This window comes from Gymnogyps californianus, chromosome Z (assembly GCF_018139145.2).
Source record: "Gymnogyps californianus isolate 813 chromosome Z, ASM1813914v2, whole genome shotgun sequence".
In the NCBI taxonomy this organism is placed as follows: domain Eukaryota; kingdom Metazoa; phylum Chordata; class Aves; order Accipitriformes; family Cathartidae; genus Gymnogyps; species Gymnogyps californianus.
In genome coordinates, this window is record NC_059500.1 from 53,887,534 (window position 1) to 53,906,006 (window position 18,473).

General features: G+C 39.0%; 1 protein-coding gene across 1 annotated transcript; it reads right to left on the minus strand.

Moving 5' to 3' along the window:
- Positions 1 to 1,021: 1,021 nt before the first annotated feature.
- On the minus strand, positions 1,022 to 7,924 carry LOC127027693 (programmed cell death 1 ligand 2-like). Its single transcript, XM_050913509.1, has 6 exons — positions 7,870 to 7,924; positions 6,179 to 6,541; positions 4,797 to 5,081; positions 4,089 to 4,229; positions 3,281 to 3,322; positions 1,022 to 1,104 (listed from the first exon to the last, which is right to left on the minus strand). Exons 1-6 carry the CDS (start codon positions 7,922 to 7,924, stop codon positions 1,022 to 1,024), a joined length of 969 nt encoding a protein of 322 aa, XP_050769466.1.
- Between the last annotated feature and the right edge of the window lie 10,549 nt (positions 7,925 to 18,473).

Below are 18,473 nucleotides of genomic sequence, written 5' to 3' on the forward strand. Positions count from 1 at the left end.
AATATGACAAATCCTACCCAGTGCCCTTGCTTCACTATCTGATGACTATCTAAGATGCAAAGTTGTTTCCTGTTGGGCGTTTTTTCAAAACTGGCACTGTAGAAGCCCAGAACTGGCCCAGCACACAGTATATTCGGAGTTGAATGAGGCATTTGTAGGCATTCCAGTAATAGGAAGTAAAACAGATAAGTGCCTGGTATGGAGAAGACTCATCTTCTCCTCCAACAAAAGTTAAAGTTACTGTTTAAAAATAATCAGTGGAGCTTCATTTTCACTTTTGCTTCCAAATTCCTCCTGAAGAAAATTCTATTGAGTAATCAGTTCAAATGTAAAACTTTTTACTGTCATGTAGCATAACAGAGTTCATGGGTTTTTTACCTGAATTACTTACGGGGTTTTACATAGACTGTGCATTAAAATTCTCCTCTGTGACATAATGTTGATTTACTGTTGGTGTTGGGATTTTTTTTTTTTTGTCTGTCCTTTGATTTAACTTCAACCTCTCATTGCTTTTGTGATATGAAATATCTTCCATATATTGCCATGCTGGTGGGTACTTGTGGTAATTTCCAGTTTAATGTGTTGGAAAGTTTGGAAATGAGATATGGGCATGTAATGATGTCTCCACCTGAAACATGACTGTTTAGACATAAGATAGCATGTACAGCTTTTATTCAAATTTCCACAAGATGTTTGAATCCAAGCACCATTCCTGAGACTGGAACAGTTAATAAAGGCATTCTTAAACAAAAATTCCTGGAGCAACAGTAAGTCCAAAAGTAAAGTGTATCAAAGGCACTCAAATAACCTCTTCACAATGGTAAACCACATTTCATGACAGCATAGTTCTCAGTAACTTCAAGATACGGTATCTGAAGAGGCATAGCTTTCATTGCTGCAGTGCCAATAAATCCCCATGAGTTCACTGTTCATCGCAAAGCTAAAGTGCTGTAACTTTCCTTTGAAGTCCCCAAAAACAGATAGAAAAAGTGCAAATTATGGCACGTGAGATGAAGAGTTTTCACAGACCCACACTCCCACTGTCTCTTGAAGCTGTGACAGTTGACAAGTATAAAGCCTCAGTTTGAGAGTTAAAATCATCTCCTTAAAGAAAGAAAATGGAATAGTATTATTTTAAAAATCTGCAATAATTTAAGCAAATAAATAGCCTGATTTTAACAACTGAGTGGTAAAGAGTGAAAGCCCTATCTTCATTGTATGCAAGCTTTTCTGGGCCATGCTGAAGTTACAGCGGCTCCTTAAAGCTGCCATTATTACAAAGACATCCTGTAGTAATCTTTTCAGAGGGAAGAATTCTCTCTCTCTCTCTTATCTGTGGTCCAAATTCTGAATTTGAATTTTCTATTACATCAAAGCTATCACTGACTATCAGCCATATAAATGAAATAACAAAACTGAAATCTGGTTAGATAGCATCCACAGGAATGCTGGTCAGTAAAATCTGTTCATCTGAATACAAGTTTGCAGAACTGGGCCTTCAGTGATGCGGTCAAATGTCCTATATCTTCAGTGCTGATGCAGCTTGAGCTGTAAGTTAAGATGATAACATGAACAATCCTTGTTCCTGTAACCAGGGCCATGTGGGTCATTTCCAAGGCTCTTTGGTAAAGTATCTGTGGCTTTTATGCTTCAGCTACCTACTCATCATGGAAAAAAGGTTCTTTCCAGTGTTTCTTAAAAATATATGATGCTGAGAAATATAAATGTTTGTCATATGACTTACTGTATGTTGCACAAAGATTTTCGGTCATTAAAATGAAGAAGTAAAACAAAACCACAAAAAGCAGCTACCTCTCCTTTAATTTCTTCATTTCAGCAACTGCACAGAGGAGGCTAGGGCCTACAAAGTGAAAAAATTCTACAACAGTAATACAAAAAGCCACGGGAAGCCACGCTGTGCTCAGACAACGTGCAGTGGAATTATGTCTGGACACGCACCAACGCTGTCCTCCAGATTGCTGCTTGCCTTGAGCTTTTGTTCATTTGCACATGGCATAATTCCACTGATGTTTCACACCGTCACGTGAAAAATAAGAAAACGCCTTTGACTGCACCAAGTGCTGACTTCTGAAAGGTGAAAGTGTTTTTCTGAAAGTGGCATTTTGACTGTAATATCTCCTGATGGCAGTGGATTGGACAGCTACGGGTAAGATGCAAGCACTACAATCTGAAGTGATATGGGAATCAGTGAATTCATGACCTCTCCCTCCAATCCCTAGTTTTCATCTCACCTACGGAAGTTATTTTTTAAGTTGGTGACTTCTTGATGTATGGTTTTTTAGCAGTGAGAAACACGGGTGGCTTCTCAAGTAAATCCTGTCCTTGGAAAAGCCCAAAGCTGCCTATGTGTCCAGTAACTGCTATGTATTGTTTCTTCAGGCTGCTTGGTCAGCTGCATCACAGTTTTGCTCCAGTTTTGCTCCTCAGGAGAGAATCATTCATATTCCTGGAGTACATCAGGCAGCCTCGGGACTCCCTCAATAGGCTGTGTTAGGGTCTGCCTGGACACCAAGGAATTACAGCTGAACCCAATACCACCGTACCTAACACTGGCCACAGCCTCTCTCCTGACAATACATTAACATATCAGACTTTTATTTATAGGTAACAAAACTGATTTATATAAGTAGGTGTTTTAAGAGCTTTCTTATCATATTGCTTTATAGTTTTCTATGGTGCTTTCTTTTTTTCAGTTCAATTTTAGTACAGGACAGTTATATGCATTCTGATACTTTTTTAGGCATTACCTTCCCTCTGCAATGTAAAACTTCCTGGATGTCTAGGAAAGTCACATACTCATAAGATCAGAAGTGGTTCAGTGGATGATCTAATATTCCAGATAAATGAGGAATCATTTTATTTGTTGTTAAAACCTGTGGCCTGAGCCAAAAGTATAACAGACTATTGCCACAAAAATCTTGATACCTTCCAAAACAACCAGCTTTCTGTGTGTATCCTACTCAGCTGAGGCTACTAGAACTGCAGCTAGTATACAGAGGTGTATACTGAGCTATGTATGCAAGTGATCGGTATCTCAGTGAAAGGGAACAAACATTTATAAATTTTTACATCGCCTGTGAGAAAGTCATAATATTAGATACTGCATTTTTAGAAAATTGAAGAAAAGTTGAATTTAAATTCAAAACTAGCCTCTGTTTTGATGTAGCATTATTTAAGTTGCCATCTACAGATTTATTAAGATTTTAGCTGTAAGAAAGAAAAAGCTGTAAGCATAAATATGGAAACCCCTATGACTTACTGTTCTCATCTTTCAGGTTAGGGTTCAGTTTTCTTTTCCTGTCTGTTAAAGTAAGTATATAGAAATTTAGCTTAAACGTTTCTAGATTTGAAAGAAACAATACAATTCAACAAACTTTTAGATTAAACTGAGCTTTAAGCACATTTAAGTTTATTATTAACTCATACCAAATACATAAACTTCTTTACACTTCTTTTCTTTTGCAAATTTTGAACCAAATTCTGAAGTCCTTAATAGCAAGACTTTCATTTCATGACGATAAATACATTTGTCTGAGTTTACTGGAGTCTATTCATATGCAAGAAAAGACTAGAATAATAGCCTGTTTGCTTTATTACTTTTCCACTATTGCACTTGCAAACAAAGAAAGAAACACTATTTGTAATAGTCCAGTACAGCATACCGTTTTAGTTATACAGCCTTAATGGAGATGATAGAAAATAAAAGTTCTGTGTCATATGCTGTAGCTACAACGTCTTTGTAGCCATGAAGAAAAACACCATTCAAACTATGTTTTTACAGCCCTCCTTACCCAAGCCAAAGCTTGTTTGTGTTCTTTACAGAATAGTAGCTGGTCAGATAAAAAAGTTTATCTTCCCATATACCTTGTCTCACATAAGTAACAAGGTGAGGAAAATAAAACCCAGCTCAAATGATCCAAGATCTCATTTTAGAACAGAGCTCATCTAGAAATAAAATGTGACCAAAGTCGCACAAGCTTGCCTGGAGTTACTAAAATTTCCAAAAGGTCGTTCACAGGAAAAATAAAGAATAAATGAAAAGATCCACTGTCTGAAGTAAAACGTACCTTTTTTGCGTTGCCCATTCTTGAATGATTTTCTCTTTCGAAAGATTATTAGTGCAGAGGGAAGGACAGCTACCATCACACACGTGGGGACGATAAATAAGATCAGGGATTTTTGTCCACTATACTGTGTACTCATTAAAGCTGTTAAAAACAAGAAAAGAAAGTAGATTTATAACTTACAAAACAGGCATCGTTTATGAAGTTATCAGTTCTGATTCTCCAAAGTCTTGTTCTGACTGAACAAAAGATTCTTAAAATTTATCAATGTGTTTTACACTCATTTTATGAATTTTAGAACAGAGTGACATTCAGCACTATTACTATAAGAAGCTTTACAAAAAATGAGTCAAATCTCTCATTTGTATGGCATTTGAGTGAGCACTACTGCAATTTATCTGTATCCCATTTGAAGAACAACTAATTAGGAGTCTAGATCAGGGAAGACACCCATGCGGATTAAAGAATTTCCTCTGTACTGGTAGCCAAATAATGGGAGCTACCCTAAAATTAAAATATACTGAAAAATGACAGTGGCTTGTTGGAGTGCAAGCTAGCTGAGGCTTCAAAGGCGTAAATAATACTGACTTGTTTCTTTTCCAAAGCATCGATATTACACTGCTTTCTGGAACCGAATTCCAGTGATGGATCATAGGACACGACGTATGTACAAACACTCTCTGTCTTGTACAAGTTCAAGGTGATACAAACCTAAAGTGGAAATGTGAGCTGAAGTTTCTCCATTCAGTTCTTTATTCCAGAACACACAGCTGTAGTTCTCACTCGTATTTGGTTTGAACGTCAGGATGCTGGTGACATTGTAGAGGCCGTCTGCAGTCAGCGTATAGGTGGTATTTGTAGATCCACTGAGATTGAAGTGCTTCTCATTTTGCCAGAAGACCTCTGCCAGAGGAAAGCCTTCTGACTGGCACATAAAAACAAACTTGTCTTCACCTGGTTTTCTCATTACTTGAGTGTTTATTCTCTTGTAGGATGCTGCATAAGAAGTTGAGTGAAATTACTTTATGCAACAATAGTAATTTTCCCACTTCACTTTCCCTCCTTCCCTTTAATGCCATATTTTGTCTATGGCTGTATCTGAGGTACACTTATTTGAAATGATGAAGGATGTTTGGTAGAACAATTCAATATTCATTATTCAATCCTTCTCATGCGTACAGTGACAGAACTTACGCCACTACTTTATACAAGGCAGCAGTTGACACTGAATTTATAATTTATCAATACAGAGGAAACAAGTGAAGTCTCATGGGAGTCTATTTTCACTTTTTGAATATGCAACTTCAAGAAAAAGGCTGTTCTTAGTGTTTGTTTTACCACAGCTTATAAACAAGTGTGGTATTTTCATCATATTAGAACAAAATGAACTTAGAATTTCTGTAAGGACAGTTCAGAGGAACCAATGTGGGTCTTCAAAATGGCTGTATCAATTTTTGCGTTTGACAAAGCTCGTTATTGAAATGCCTGGGTGGGAAATGAATGGTGCCTTGTATCACATGGACATACTGCAGTTAGTGGGAAACACCAGAGGCCTTTCAAAGGACGGGTCTATCATGCTATCACGTAATGTATGCCTTTATTACTAATGTCCATTTGGCTTTGACGAACACAGAAAATCACATGTCCTTGCTCTGGAAGCTGCAGTCACTCGGGGAATTCCTAGCCACTTGGGTAGCTGCAGCAGGGCTCATAAGTAAATTAAAGCACCTCTGAGAAACTTTTGGGAATAGCCAGAGGTGGCCCACCAGGGCAGGGGGTCAAATGAGAGGCAGGGGGTGGGGGCAGTGGGGGCACTGGAGAAGAGGATGTGGGAAGAAGGAGGAGGGATGAAGGATGGAGCGGGAGCCGTTGCTCTCTGGCACAGGCTGCTCCTAGAGAAGCTCAGCTGGCTGTTGAACCAAAGACTAGCCGGCACTAAGACGACTGCTTCAGTTCACCTGGGGGCTGAGCACAGGGTCTTAGTGAGAGAATTAGCAAAAAATTCCTCCAAATTAATCAATTTCTACAAGCCCGTAGGAATTTAGTAGAGACATCTCAATGAATATATACTTACATTCAATTCAGCCACTAACCTTTTACTTCCAAAGTAATGTACTTGTAGTCCACGCCCTGGTAGTCAATGAGACAAAGGTATGATCCTGCATCTGTGATCTTCACGCTGGTGATCTGAAGGATAGCTCGTCCCAGTTTCAGTTCACCGTGCAGCAGTGTGGCTCTTCCTATGTAATCATGATGTTGGGATGGAGGGAATGCCTTCCCATTGTGGAGTGTGTACACCTCTTTCGATTTCGACTGGCCCTGCCTTTTTTGCTCCCAAACAACAGTCAGGAGTCCTAGGTTTATCGAGCCGTTCACAGGGAATCTGCATTCCATGGTCACATTGCTCCCATACTCCACAACATACAGCTGTTGAGGAACTTCAACTGTAAATAAAGCTATGGTAGGAAAACAAAACAGTTTCATTTGTTGTATTAAAATATGTTCTGATTTTCTTTAAATTTGGACAAAAAGGTGTCATGTAGTCAGGCATATGGTTACTGGTTTGACTAAAAGTTTTAAGCATTTTTTGTTCCTACTCACACTAACATTTTTACCATGTCAGTAGTATTTATAGCAAATCATCTGTATTCTGTATTGATTACAGAGTCTAAAAGACAAGGACAAAATGAACAGGGTTTTTTTTCACATTTTAGAAATAACTTGAGGCTGAGTCTGTGATTACACAGGGAGCACTTGTATGAAACGATGATTGTATCTTATATGTCCTAAGATTCTAGTAAAAGCAACAGTTAATTGTGGAAATAATAGTAAATCTAATTTCACTGTCCTCTACGAAGAGAAAATCCAGTGTAATGCCTGTGAAATAGAGTTGCACTGGATAAGCAAGTGTAACTTGGAAGAATTGCTATGTAGCAATTACAGTCTTCCACAAGCCTGGCACCATGTGAGTATCATTTGATCCCATGCATCTTCTCAGACACATGCAACAGTATTACAGAAAGTATATCAAAATAATCTTCTTAGCAGTTCACCAAATCTGAAATTCATGTTGTTATGAATAGTTTACCATTTTAAAGTGTACTTGATAAAGGAAAGTTATTTATGATACATCATTCAATATACCTTGTTACTGCTTTCTATATTGAATGTACCATATATTGGTAGATTTAATTCAGAAGCACTTGGAAGTATTGATAGTGACATTCAAAAGAGAAGTTCATGTAACTGTTTACGCATTCCTTTTATTTCATGTGTTTGTGAAATACTTACAGAGAAAGCTTCAATTCCTCTTAGCAATGTTTGTTTATTCACTTTAATACAACCATAATGAGGGAAAAAAATAATATGAAAAAGTGCCAAGCCCCTTGTGGGTTTTAGCTAAGCTGCTCCTGCTACAGGCATGGACAGGGGAATACACATGGTTTTACTTCACTCTGCCTCACACTGAGGTTGTTCTACTTTACAGTTGGCTTAGGTTGCTTTGGTCATCCCCCCTCTCATAGCCATGCCTGCTAATGCTGGACGCCTCAGCTGTCAATACACTATGCTTTAAAGAAGGCTGATTGTGGAAAGTGACGGACATCTGTCCTGTGCCCAGTTAGCACACAGTGACTTCTGTAAGACATTGCAAAGCAGAGGCTCCAGACATCACTAGCTATTCATGCAGGTATCGCTGGAGGTGCTGAAGCCCATGTACTGAGGATGTAGCAGTATTTGCTGCATTGATTCTGCTGGTGGAATTGAAAGGCAGTTTCTGTCTCACCTGAAACCACGGAGAGCTGTGTTTCCAGCAACAGCATAGTAAGGATCTGGAACATTTTCTCAGGTGGATCTGAAACAAAAGTAGGATTGCATCAGAATTTACAACAACTACCTTCTCCTGCTGAGGTGGATTAGAGCTACGCTAGCCTTCAAAACCCATCGCAGCTGAAAATCAGCAAAAACAAAAACAAACACTAGGCTACCACTAGAAACAAGGAAAATCCTGATTAAAACAACCCGTGCACACACATGGAATATGAACCACTGACCTGTGGCAATGAAGTGAAATAAAACATTTCTACAACTTCACACATGAGGCTTTCAGGATCTGCAGCTTGCAGGCAGTCTTAAATAGTCTGACAGGGCAGCGCTTTTACAACTTCACATTGGAACTCTACCCGTGAATAATAAAAATCAATTGCACTTGGCTTCTCACATGCGGGAGAGCTTCATAAACATGCACAAGCAGACTTTAACTGCCTGCACTAACACCTGATCAAGTTTACAAGATCACTAACCCTGATTTTGTTTGAACTCTGCTTTGCATACTTTTTTGAGGATACTTATTGTCTGAGTTCTTTAACCTCAAGACCAGCAGATACCTGGAACTCAGTGTGAGGTACTGGAAATCTCGGGGTGGGTAAATTAAAGTTTGCTTCAGAATGGATTAGAAATGAAGACTTACTGCTGCTAATTCTTTCACTTTGCACACGGCAGTGCCTGACATGTACAAAGTACCTTGTGTTACTGACAGTAAACCAACAGCCCTGAAATAATGCAAAAGGAGAAAGTTCAGGTTTAGAGTATCTTCCTGTTCCAGTAACAAGCAAACTATTGTTCGTACTTTTGTATACAGATCAACATAACTAAAAAGCAAAAAAACCAAAAACCAGGGACAACATTTATAACAAAACTAATGAGATAATAGAAAAGAAGGAAGAAGGACTTTGACTAAAGCATGCTAACATATAGTATAATCTGAAAAATTAGTGAAGGACATCCAGAAATAAGCATAAGGAAGTAAAGAAGAGAAGGAGCAATTTTAGACTTCCCCAGAGCTAGATTTACTGGAGAGGGTTTTTAATTTTACTTCCCCATTCATTTGTGGCTCAGCTTGAAACATTCTGGCTCTGATTTTCTCAGGTGCTGCATTTCTCTGATTGCTTCCACCTTTGAGCTCTCAGTACCTCAGAAAGTCAGGCTCAAGCTTTAGCAAAGTTAGCAGCCAAAATTAGAGGACTTTTCCTGGAAATTTAGACCTTAATCTTTTGATGTCACAGCTAAAGGTGACCTTTATGTTGCTGTAAAGGTGGATATGCAAACTACAGTAAGCAGACTTATCACATGTAAATGAAAGCGAATTACCTTTATCAGAGGACTGACTGAGTTGCCACTACTTAATGTGTGATAAATTGTAATTATTTTAGCTGTATGAGGAAGGAGCTAATAAACAATATCAGCATGAGTATCTCCATTTCTTGGATGCAGAAACAGAGATCCTGTACTGTCCTTACAGCCAGCTTGAATTTCACTCATTATATAGCCACCACAGTGCTTCACAGTTAATACTATAAAGAAATTTACCATCGTCAATCTTCTGCTATGCTCACTTCTCCACACAGCCTACCTAGAAGCAGGTGGACATAGAGGGAAGAACTGAACGAAGAATGGAACAGTATTTCACATCAATGTTTAGATCCCTGGATTAGCCTCGTGGGACATTTGAGGTGATCTACTCTATTTTTATAGCTCGGAGTACATTGAGAATGGAGAGCATGTATCTTGCATAACGTAGGGGATGGGACTTTTAAAAATATACATATTACTGAGAGTAAAAGGATAGAACAAAAATAAGGGCATACGTAATCAAAGCCCCAGCAGATAGCAATCATAATTATTAAATATCAAATAAGAGTAAATCTTGCCTGACCAGATGAATTAGTGTGAGAAGAGCATGACACATACCATAAATATATAGAAGAACCCCAACAGGGAAACATTTTCACTTGTGATACTGAAAGCAGAGTCATGGAATGCTTGTGGGGATCAGCAAGGATCTGTATTAGAAGAATCAAGGATCTATCAGCAAGGATCTCTATTAGAAGCCATCCTTCTTTATTTCCATGACGTTACTAGTGGACATCAACCTGTTGCACAACCTCCGTGCAATCTACTCATGCAACTTAATCATGTGGCTCTGCCAGGCACCGTGATGCACTTCCATAAAGAAGGTCTGCACCAGCATCTGCAAGGTGATTTCTTCCAAGCTTGCAATACCAACCATTCATGCTGTTACAGAATAGCCCTCATTTTCTCCCTACCTTTTGTAAAACATATGCCATGCCCTGCTGTACAGTAGTCCTTGTACACAACTATTTTAACAAGTTCGTGCACAGCACTGTCTTTTTTTTTTCTTTAAGCAAAAGGCCATTTCTAAAGCATATTCATCATCTGTCTGTTACAACTTCATAGGGCTATAACACAGGAACACTGCACCGTCAAAATCAGCACTTAGTGGTTCTGGCAGCAAAGTCAGGAATTGAAATCCACATCTGAGAACATGAGGAAGTCGCATGACATTTCAACAACAATTCGGATCCTGTCAGTAAATGAATTTCCCAGACCAACCTGCAGAAGAAAAAGCAAGTTTTCACACAGTGCTGTGTGATTATGAAAATGAAGCTGAATAAACCTTTGAGGGTTGAGGTGATGAAAACCATAGCATCAGACATCTGAAAACCATCATGGCTTTTTATGAGTTGTAATAGTTCCAATGAGGATGTAGGGACTAAGACTAAAAATTTGAATGGGAACAATGAAAAAAAAGGCATGACAATATGAATGGAAAAAGGGAGGAATATAATCTTCTCTTTTTATACAGCTTTTTTATTTTACTGAAAGTACTAAGTTGAAACTCATACTTGACTGTCTTTGTCCCAAAAGGAACATTCTGATAAGTTTTCTTAGTGAATGCTGAGTAAAATCCAGAGAGCAATGATAATAAATTGCTAAAATTTCCCCAAAGGTCAAAATGACACTATGTATAGTTTTCCTCCTTTTGATTCAGTTGATCATGTCTGTGATTTTAGTCCTGGCCCCAGCTCACATACCCACAGGGATTATAACACTCATCTCCAAAAAAAAGTAATTTTTGGCCAATGGAATGCACCAGTTCACATAAAATCTCAAGTGGTTGCCCAAAATTCTCCTGGTAAGGAGTGAGAAAGGTATTTCTTGTTCCCTCAGAAAATTTAAACTTGGCATTCCTATTTCAAACTGCACAAGCTGTATGCTCCAGGCCACAATATTGTTTTCAACATATTATTCAATTTCCAACATAAAGTATAGACTTCATTCAATTCTACAGACAGAAGTGAAGAGGTGCTTGTCCTAACAGAGCTGTATGTTATAAGGATGCTCTCAGGAGGTAAAAGTGGTGGCAAAAAGGGAACATCAAGCTCTGCTACATGCTTAAACCATGGAGTTCTTGAGCAAAAGCTGGGATACTTGTTTTAAGTAGCTGTGCTTTATATAGATCTCTTTGGCATGTGTTTATTGTTATGGCTACTGGATCTTATTTTTGGGGAACACTCAGGTTGTGAACCACAGTGAATTGATGAGGGAGGTTGGCACCAATCTGGTCAGAAGTGTTAGGACTGATTTGACCTCAGTTAGTGACAACTCCTACAACGCTGACAATATTGAAGAGTTTGCAAGAAGCTTTGTAAGCAAAGGAACGTGGAAATCACAGAATATTTTGCAATCTGCTCCTTAGTAATGAAGATTGAAGCCCACATCTGAATAATGTGAACTGTGAATTCAATTCTATTCCTTTCATCCATGTACCTGAAAGATCATAGTGCTCTTCTTAAATAAAAGGAGCATCTTAGTGTAAGACCTTAGTACAAGACCCTCTGGCACCACCTTTGGTTGGTAGCCTTGCTATGGTTGTCCCTGCTCATTGCAGGGGGGTTGGACTCGATGACCTTTAAAGGTTCCTTGCAACCCAAACCATTCTGTGATTCTGTGATCCTATGATTGCTGCCAACACAAGGATAACAAAGGATCATGTGCCAGATGAATCTTCTTTATGCTGTCCACTAAATGAACACAACCAGAGGCACAGTCACTGATTCAGGGACCTTTGGTCTAACAAATCATGGATAACCCTTTCCTGGAAACATTGTTTCAGCTATTAGAATATTTGTATTCCAGCAAATGGACGATTAAGAACAGTAAACACATTTAGCATTTATATAATTACACTTAGCAGCAGTAAGCAAGGAGAATTTTGTAGACCAAGAGCATATCTTCCACTAGAATAATCAGAACTGTTGGAAAATCTAAACAAGCTTCCAAGCACACTGGCTCTTCTCCAGGTTTAAAGCAGAAGTCAAACATACATCAAAGTTCACAATAATTGCTCAGACTTCAGTCTGAAAGATTAAAGGACTAAAGGACTAAGGAAAGGGTACTTGGTCCTTTTAAAGTTAAGTAGGTATTGTAGACAGACCCTTGTTTGTATTGTGTTTCCCTGCAGACCAAGTTAGCACATTGACAGCACTTATGATGTGATCATGCTCAGTTTTAGCAGGTATAACACAGGTGTTCTTACAAAGTTCCTGGAAGAAAGTGGGGACATTGCACTCCACAGCTGGGAGGAGGACGGTAACATCACCAGGCTGGCCAGGTGGCCTGTGTCCACCTCCACATGAACTGTCAAGTTCACTTTAGCAAACAAGGTATTGCAAGTGATCTGAAAGACTGGTGAGAAATCCTGAGCTGATAGAGTTTGTTATAGATTTGAAAGAGCAATCTTGCAATTCATTTGTTCATTCCTACATTCCACATTTTTGCTCTGCTGCTGACATACTCTATAACATTACAGAGATCAGCTCAGATCGCTCTTTTCCTATTCCCTCTCCTTCTACAGCCTTTGTATTTTTGTACTGCAAAGGTAGTGCCTGCACAAAGCATAATGCAGTGCCCTCTGAAAATATCCCAGAAAGACAAACTCATCTGAATACCGGAAGCAATCAAGCTGTGTTAACATGGCATCCTACTTGGCTCTGTTTGGGCGAAAGAAAGCATCAGAGCAATACTAGGCTAGTGTGACTGTACTGCTTCTCATGCCTAAGCTAGTTTGTTTTGGGGTAATTCAGATCTTCCTGCATGAAACTGAGTTTCATGCTCATTTTGTTGGAAAACAGACTATCTTCTCATACACATATGTACACAGCAAAAGATTGAGGGGTCCCAGTCACTGTTTGCTTTCTTTGTCTTTTTCTGTTACTGAATCTTGTTTGTCTTCTGTGGACCTTGAGGTTTCAAAAGCTTCCTTCCAACACTCTAATGTGTGCAAAAAGACACAATCTTTTCAACCTCCTCAAGAAACGACTAAACTGATTTTCCTTTCAGTGAAGGACCCAGATTAAAAAAACAAAAAAGTTAAAAAAAAAGGTTTAAAAATCCTAGGTCAGAAAATAAACAACAAAAAAAGCAGAATTAGATCCTCATACAAACTACATCTGTTCTATATCTCACCATCAGAAAGAAGGCACTTTGTTTCCATTTCAGGGATTTCATAAAAAAACTAGCAATGCATATTAACATTTGTTCAAAGTCTGTTTCTCAGGCCTGTCTCAGTATGTGCTGTGGACATAGTCTTCTGCCCTCTTTCTCTCTAACCCACCTCACCCACACGCCCTCTCACCTGCTGTTCCTTCTCTGCTGTTGCACCCTTATTGCAGTTCCTTGTTGTCCACCTCACTATACAGTCAATCTACTGTTGGGTCCACTGCTTTATATCTGATGTTCACATCACCTGTGACAGCCTATTTGCATAATTTCAGTCTGCTCTCCTCCTCACTTTGGCTTTCAGGTGAAGAGATACCATTTCTCACTTCCTTCTTTGCTCACCCTTGCTGTGAATTTTCACTTTCCCTGCATTGTTTAACTGTCACTTGTTGTATCTTTTTCACTGTCACTTTTTTTGTTCAATGTCAAATACAATAATTCTAATACAACCTCACATAAATATTTTTTTTTGCCATAGATGTTAGGATAAGACTGGGTTGAAATTTCGTTACAGAAAATGTCATTACATTTGAAATGCAGCTGTGTATTCTGGAGAACACACACCTTTCAGCTCTTAGCAGCAGCACTGAACAATACAGGCTAACACTTTGACATGATACACTGCAAATTTTCTTTCATATCTCCAGCTTCTACAGAAAGAAAGACTCTTCAGGGAAGCACAAGAAATTCTCCTCTTCCTAGCCTGTGCTCCTCCTGGGAATGCAGAAGGTAAAAGACCCCAGACTTGCTGTACAATCAAAACAACCTACCATCTGCAGGTAGGGGTTTAATAATAACCAAAAGAAAGTAAGCAGGAACATATAGATACAAATATATACAGATTTTTTTCTCCATACAACTCTTCCCTGAAATTTAGAATGAAAGATTTACAAGCAGCAACATCCCAATGCATAAGCCAAAGAGGCTCGCTAGCACCACTCTTCTGCCTTCGCCTATGACAGAAGATTCAGATGCAAGACAGATTCAGCTTCCAAAACTCTTTATTCCCCAGGGTTTGAAGTTATATGGACCTGTGTTTTAGGATCTGGGACTTATCAATCTCTGGTTCAGAATCAGAGTCCACTCCCTACAAATAATTTGAAAATAAACTTAATTTAAGCAAATCTTAAGAATATAGGAAAAATATCTGCAATGCATCAGTCAGAAATACAGTAAATATCGATTTGCATTTTAGCAGCATTATACTCACATCAGATCTTTATGTAGTCATTGGAAGAATCAGCTTCATATAACAGCTAAGATTTTCCAAGTTTTACAAAGTAGCTCTATCCTATTTGCATGACAGCAGAAACTATCCAACTCTCATGATCAGTTTAAAACATGCACTGATAGCACAGCTTGTAGGCTGATCTTATTCAGGCTTTATGTCACAAAACAACTGACTGTGTTAAAAGGGAATCACCAAGTTTCTTAGGAATTTGTGAGCAGTTCCAGTTTCGTTTTGATGTTTCATGCCAAATGTACTCTGAATTCAGTGCTCTGCATTGCTGAGAACATGCATCCAAACAAGTTTATTCAAAGCATTCTGTAAAATTTATATACTCAAATTCTGCTTTTACTTACACCAATAATTTTTTGTTGGATTTATACCCATTTAGAGCAGTATACAGCCTTGGCATCTGAACTTGCATTTACTAGCACTGTTCTGCATTCATGAAACTATCAAGTTACATTTTCTTAATTTTCATCAGATCAATTTTACAAGAATTTCTCAAGAGATTACCTAACATTTGCGGAACGCATTTCCTGTTGATTTTCATCTATATCCGTGTTATTAAAAAAAAAAAAAAAGAGGGTAGTCAAACACAGCCCAGCAAGGCTGTGAATCTCCATCCTTGCAAATATACCAAACTTGACAGGACAAAGCCTGGGCAATCGGATTTAAGTTGGCCCTGCTTTGAGTGGAAGATTGGACTTGGTGACTGCCAGAGCTCCTTTCCAACATAAAGTATTCCATTCTATTAAACAACCTTATAAATGGATGCCTCTGTGCATTTTACTGTTACTAGGTACTATTTAAGTCCATACTGCAGTTCATCACTCTATCTTTTAATTTATGACTACATCATGAGTGGAAAACATAAAGCAAGGATACAGTGGTCTCTTCCCAGGTTTCTCAGATACATTGGTGGTACAGGTGGGCTACACATACTCTTTTGTCTCCAGTTAGTTCCTCGTCACTAATGGTTGTGGCTTTAGTCCTGTGAATGCTGGCTGGTTTGGGACGATGCATGATGTTTGCCTGCCTCACAGTTCCAGTCTGACTCAGACTGTGAAATCATGTCTCCTGCTGCCTAGTGCAGAGCAATCCATCTCAATGAAACCACTGTTATACTACCTTTTTTTTCCTCCGTAAACTTATCCTATGTAGCCCTATCACATAAAGTAATTCCTGGGTAACCTGACCTTTTTCCAGAAAAACTCCAGTGGTCTCTTTGGCAGCTGTCGGAAGTCAATGGTTTGGATGACTGGACACTTGAAGGAGAGAGAGAAGTCCATAGGGCCAGAGCTGAGCTTGATCTATGATTTACAATTAAAATCAAGTTTGCCTGATGTCTTAACACTTTCAGTAAAAGCAAAGGGGAAAAGATGGCAGCAAACTGACGTCTGTCCTCTTTTTGTAAGTATGTGAGAGTGGGGGAATTGAATCTTCCTAAGGCACTTCTTCCTGACTGATGCTTATGCCTACTGTTTTTCTTAACTCCATCTTCACCTTCCACCTGCCACCAGCTCTCACAGGCCTTGTTTGCTTTGTGGCCTTCCACACTAAGACAAATAGCCTATTTAGGGAGAAGTATTTATGCAAACACACCTTGCAATTAACAACATTTTTTAAAGGATTTATTAATGGTAAAATGAAGGCAGAAAAATATGAATGATGTGCAAGTCGTGCAGAGCCCATAGGCATTTTGAGGTGGGAAAGGCAGGAGATGATAACCCTCTGCCAGAGACCTTGTAAAAGACAGATGGCCCAGATGGAGTCATGGTGATTCCCAGCAAATGTCTTTGCAGAATTCCAGTGTCCTACCAAGGGAGACTCTCTACCCGCATAAAGTCCTCAGGGAAGCCTTGTTTTGTTGATTGCTATGTTCCTTCTCTTCTGATTAGCCCTTTGCTTGCCTATCCCATCCACAACTTCCTCACTTGTTTGTTGAGGAATTGCTACCTCCCCTGCATCTATGTGTCTAGTTTCCCTGCAGGTATTGAGACTTCCTCTGGAAGGAAAACAAAAGTGTTCCTTGTTCTCTTCCCACCTGACAGAAAAGGTGCCCCAAAGTTACTTCACAGTCACCATCACCATCTTCTACTCATTCTGAGCCAGCTCTGGCTACAATAGGTTTTCTTCATGTGTTCCTGTTTTGGGACAGGGAGACAGAAAGCTCAGTGCAATTGCCCAAGAGTCAGTGACCTGCCTTGGGCATCTCATGAACCCAGCAGTACCTGGCAGGGACTTGGCTGGGACAATCACTTAGATTGCAGGACCAGAGAAATATGGAGAGGGAGACAGGGAATAGGGGGGAAGATGCTGCAAAACCAGAAATCCCACTGTTAACATCTGCAAAAGCAGAAATTCCATGATTAACATCTCTGCCATTTTGCTCGTTAGCCCATGCTTGGATGATGCACCACTGTTACATGTCACTCAAGGACATTAAAGTTACTTTTTTGGCCAAAAGGGAAAAGGGACACACATCCTGCACACTGCTCCATGAAAAGCCCTGCAGGTCAACAGCAATGGTTCTATTTTTCTTATTATTAGTTATTCTTTAATGTAATTGTTATTAGAAATAGCATTCATATTCTACAAAATTAAATGCCACATCATAAAACAGGCCATCAGACTGGTTCATAATTACATTTTTCAAAGGAATGAGTCCTGAATTCAAATAAGCCAGTTTAGATTGTGCACATGAACCAGGCTTTTCTGAGCACTTTTGGGCATCTAACAATGCTTGGCCATTAGGAAGCAAAATGCAGCTTACTGAAGCTGTGTCTGCTCTAGCTTCCTGCTGGATTTCATTTTCCAGATATCCAAAAACACTGAAGTAGCATGCAAAAATTGTTAACTGAAGGAAAAAATATTATTACAAATATGGTGTTTAACTACATTTTTTATGTTAGGATAGGAAAGATTTCCTCTTACCTAGTTCTCATGACCTAAGTGTGTCATATTTTCAGTTAGGTGTGTATTCTCCCTCTGTCATGAGTGGAAAGTTATTGTGCCGAAACAACTCATGGCATTGGAGGATGAGCATGTGGGCCTGTCTCCCTATATTCATAAAAAAGAAGCTGAGAGACTTAGCTTATCCTAAAAGCCTAATTTGTAAAATTACTAAAATTAGATTAGACAAGTACTGGTTTGGATGTCAGAGAAATATGAAGTAGAGCTTATTTAGAAAGGACAGGTCTTTTCACATCATCTGTTATCCACTACACATTCTGCTTTTCTAATGAAGTAGCAAAATTTCAAGCTTCCTGTCAACCACTCAGGAATTCAAGCACTGGCACTGTGGATGGTAGGGTTCAGCTACAGAATTTAAAAACATATTTATATCCCCTCATTTCATTATCTTACTCATCTGATACACAGCACTGTCAGCAGTAACTTACCTTTTCTCCTGCTGGGAAAAGACAAATGTAACAGTTCCTGCTGTTCGGTGGAGCTTGATAAAGACATCAACTTCAGTTCCATGATACTAAGCATGCACTAATAGCACTGCCTTACAAAGGCTGAGAATAACTAAAAGGAGTAGACTTTTCACTTCTACTTTAATATGCAAACAGCTGTTGCAGTCTCAAAGAGGAAGTAGAAAATGAAGAGGTTGTCTGGAAGGGGAATTATTTATGTGGTGATATGAAACTACATTTGTGTGTTGAGGACAGTCAGTGCTTTTTCTACAAATGGTCCTAATATTTCCAAAGCCATTCTTGCATTCTGGGAATAATTAAAAATTGGCCATCGCCTTCAGTGGCACCCAGACTGTGGCCTCAAAAAGCATGTTGGGA

Bases quoted from the DNA above. Each gene is read 5' to 3' on its own strand.
- LOC127027693 (XM_050913509.1), bottom strand. From the start codon at position 7,924: ATGTTCCAGATCCTTACTATGCTGTTGCTGGAAACACAGCTCTCCGTG. The intron at 6,542-7,869 runs GTGAGACAGAAA...TTCCTACCATAG, and splicing joins ACAGCTCTCCGTGGTTTCAG to CTTTATTTACAGTTGAAGTT. The intron at 3,323-4,088 runs GTACGTTTTACT...TTACTTTAACAG, and splicing joins GAATGGGCAACGCAAAAAAG to ACAGGAAAAGAAAACTGAAC.